Source organism: Elephantulus edwardii, unplaced genomic scaffold (assembly GCF_000299155.1).
Source record: "Elephantulus edwardii isolate Elephantulus edwardi_28Jun2011 unplaced genomic scaffold, EleEdw1.0 scaffold00320, whole genome shotgun sequence".
NCBI classification, from domain to species: Eukaryota; Metazoa; Chordata; class Mammalia; order Macroscelidea; family Macroscelididae; genus Elephantulus; species Elephantulus edwardii.
This window is the reverse complement of record NW_006400070.1, coordinates 1,840,372-1,843,683: the sequence shown is the minus strand read 5'-3', so window position 1 is coordinate 1,843,683 and position 3,312 is coordinate 1,840,372. Positions and strand designations below refer to the sequence as shown.

The 3,312-nt window shown below is 40.6% G+C and overlaps 1 protein-coding gene across 1 annotated transcript in view; it reads right to left on the bottom strand.

Annotated features, from left to right (window-relative positions):
- Positions 1 to 477: 477 nt before the first annotated feature.
- PPM1L (protein phosphatase, Mg2+/Mn2+ dependent, 1L) overlaps positions 478 to 3,312 on the bottom strand; it is a 616,688-nt gene continuing 613,853 nt past the window's right edge. Inside the window, exon 4 of the mRNA XM_006901340.1 lies at positions 478 to 824. Within this exon, the coding sequence (XP_006901402.1) occupies positions 478 to 824 (347 nt within the window). The remainder of the gene's footprint in view (positions 825 to 3,312) is intronic.

Sequence of the window (3,312 nt, the reverse complement as noted above, 5' to 3'; positions counted from 1 at the left end):
CCTGCCCTTCAGCAAAGGGCACTGCCCTGTCATGTCAGTCCTGAGCTCACAGGGGGGATTATACAGCCATCCGCCTGTGGCAATGGAAGCCTGGGTTGCCTACTCCTCCGAAGAGAAGACATAGTCTTCTGCCTGGAGGACCCTTTGAGGGATATTCAAAAAGGCCCTCAAAGGGAGATATATGGCACCTACACTACTCACATCATACATGTGAATCTACAGCTATGTATTTATAGACCTTGAACATTGGGTGAAAAGTCAGAAAACAAGAAGAAACCATCTTCCAGTCTCTCAAATACATTGTCCGAGAACTTCATCTATTCATCACTGAATATAGACCTAAGATCACCAGAGAGGAGGAAACCTGTGTGTGGGATGGATGATCCTAATTATAACTCCCACATCATTCACTATGTTAAAAAGAGACCAGTGTGTTGAAAGTCCCTTAGTTGAAGGCAGCTGAGACCCCTGAAGGGCTTATTGCTCTTCTGTTTTGCTGCTATTCCTGAACTTCACCACCATGACTGTTATATTGTCAGGGCAGCCTCTGTAAAATGACTGTAAAACTATGCTCTTGGCCCCAAAGTGAGGTTCATCCAAGCGCTCCTTGATGAATCGCACAGCTTCTTCATTGCTGAAGGCATCCCAGAGGCCATCTGATGCCAAGATCATGAACTCAGGCTGGAGCTTGTCCAAGTCAAACGTCAGGATATCTGGGTCTGGGATGACTACATTGAGATTTTTCAGTGGATAATCTCCCAGGGACCGAGACATGGCCAGGATGCCCTGGACCCTCCAGGAACCATTAAAACTGATGAAACCACCTGGAAAGACATAAAGAACATATTAGTATGACTAGCTAACATCTCCTACACCTGGTACAGTCTCTAAAAAAACCCATATTACTAACAAAACAGAAAAGACTCATAAGTGACCTTCTTTCTGCCAGAGAGGCTCAGTCTTTGAATTAGCAGTGCAAGGCTCTATGAACTACGTATACCATCAGAACTCCCTGGTACAGTCTGGCTGACTGACTGGATATCAGCTGGGGGCTGTAATCAATACTCTCCCTAGTGACCCAGCACTGATCATCATTTCTGCTGCATGGTGTGGGTTTTGGCTCCTTTTAAAAAAAAAACAAACAAACACGAATAAACAAAATGGTTTCTATACAAACTTCAAATACATTGTTTTTCACACAAAATGAGAGAATGAGAGAATATATATTAAAAAACCTGAGCAAACATCACATAGAATAGACCCCAAAAGGAAAACACCAAGGCATATCATAAGATAAAGAGTTGATTTCTCAGCAGAAACCACATGAGCCAGAAGACAAGGGAATAACATATATCAAACACTCAAAGGACACAACTGTCAACAAGGAATATGATACCCAGCAGGATTGTCCATCAAATATGAAAGGGAGATCAAGATATTCCCAGAAATACAGAACCTAAGGGAGTTGGTAAAAAACGAGACCACCATTGTAGGAAACACTGAAAGATGTCCTTCTTGCAAAGGTGCCACAGAAAGCAGGATGGACCAAAGTAACTAGCAACAATACCAAAAATAACTCAAGAAAATGATAGCAATGAAACCTTGCCTCTTAATAATTACACTGAATGTAAATGGTTTAAATGCACCAGTGAAGATAAAAAGAGTTGCTGATTGGATAAAAACCCAAAATCCATCAATATGCTGTCTACAAGAGACACACCTGAAAAATGAAGATAAAGATGAAAAATAAAAGGGTGGGGAAAATATACCATGCAAATGGCAACCAGAGAAAAGCAGGAGTGGTGATATTAATGTCTGATAAAATAGATTTCTATGCAAAAACCGTCATAAAGGACAAGAAAGATCATTACCCAATGATTAAGGGGTCAATAGAACGAGAAGATATAACATTAACATCTATGTATCAAATTAAATACCTGCAAAAGATCTAAAACATTAACAAAACAGAAAAATGAAATAGAAAATACTACTATTGTAGTTGAAGACTTCAATACACCACTCTCAAGGAAAGATAGAATTTCCAGAAAGAAACTCAACAAAGATGCTGACGAATTAAACCACAAAATAAACCAACTCCATCTCATAGAGATTTATAGGCTCATGCACCCCAAAAAAGCACAGTATACCTTCTTCCCCAATTTTCATGGAACATTCTCCAGAATAGGTCACATTTTAGGATGTAAGACAAGCATCAATAAATTCAAAAGAACAGAAATAATGCAAAACATCATCTCAGACCACAAGGCTACAAAATTTTAAATTAATAACAAGAGGATAAAGAGGAAAAAAAATCCCATACACTTGGAAGCTGAACAACACCTTGCTTGAACATTAATAGGTACTAGAAGAAATAAAAAATGAAATTAAAAACTTTCTTGAAACAAATGACAATGAAAACACCACTTATCAAAACTTCTGGGAAGCAGCCAAAACAGTAATTAGAGGTCAATTTACAGCAATAAGCAAACACATCAAAAGGCAGGGAGAACTGATCATTGACTCTCTAACGCAATATTTTCAACAAATTGAAAAAGAACAACAAGAAAAGCTGACACCCTCTAAAAAACGATAATTATAAAAATTAGAGCAGAGATTGAGTCCTGAAGATGGCGGAGGTGGAGAGCACAGTGTGAAGAGCCAGAGGGATATAGCAGCCTGCGTAGAGAGGATACCAGAGAGTACTTTACACTCCACAGAGACTGACCATCACAGCGTGACGTGAACAGTAGGATTGTGAATCAGAACTTTTGCTAATACATTATTTTAGAAGCTTTAAAAACCGGAGCCCTTCCTGCCTGCCTGCCCTGCAGCGGTCCCGCAGTGGTCCCACCGCGGACCCAGCAAAAGCTGGAATCCACGAGCTGAGCTGAGCTGCATTGAGACTCACCTGAAAGGAAAAAGGTTAGTGGGGAAATCGGCTGAATTCTCTTGAGCCCACTAAAACCTGGAGGGTCTGAGGTGTGGTGTGGACAATAGGAATTGAATCATAACTTTTGTCGAAACTTTTAGTATTGGAACTGTGGGAACAAGGCCGCACAGACTCGGCAAAAACCGGAAGCCACTAGATGAGCTTCTAAGAGACCCATTTGAAAGGAGAAAACTTAGTAGGGAAATTGGCTTATTTCTCTTAAGCTCCACTAAGACCCAGTGGGTCTGTTGCATGACGTGGACATTAGAAATTTGAATCAGAACTTTTGCTGGAGTGAACTCAGAACGAGCTGATGGCCTCAGTTGCAATCCGGACCACTTTTCGGTTGCACTGTAGATCAGCAAATGCCGGAATTTGCAAGC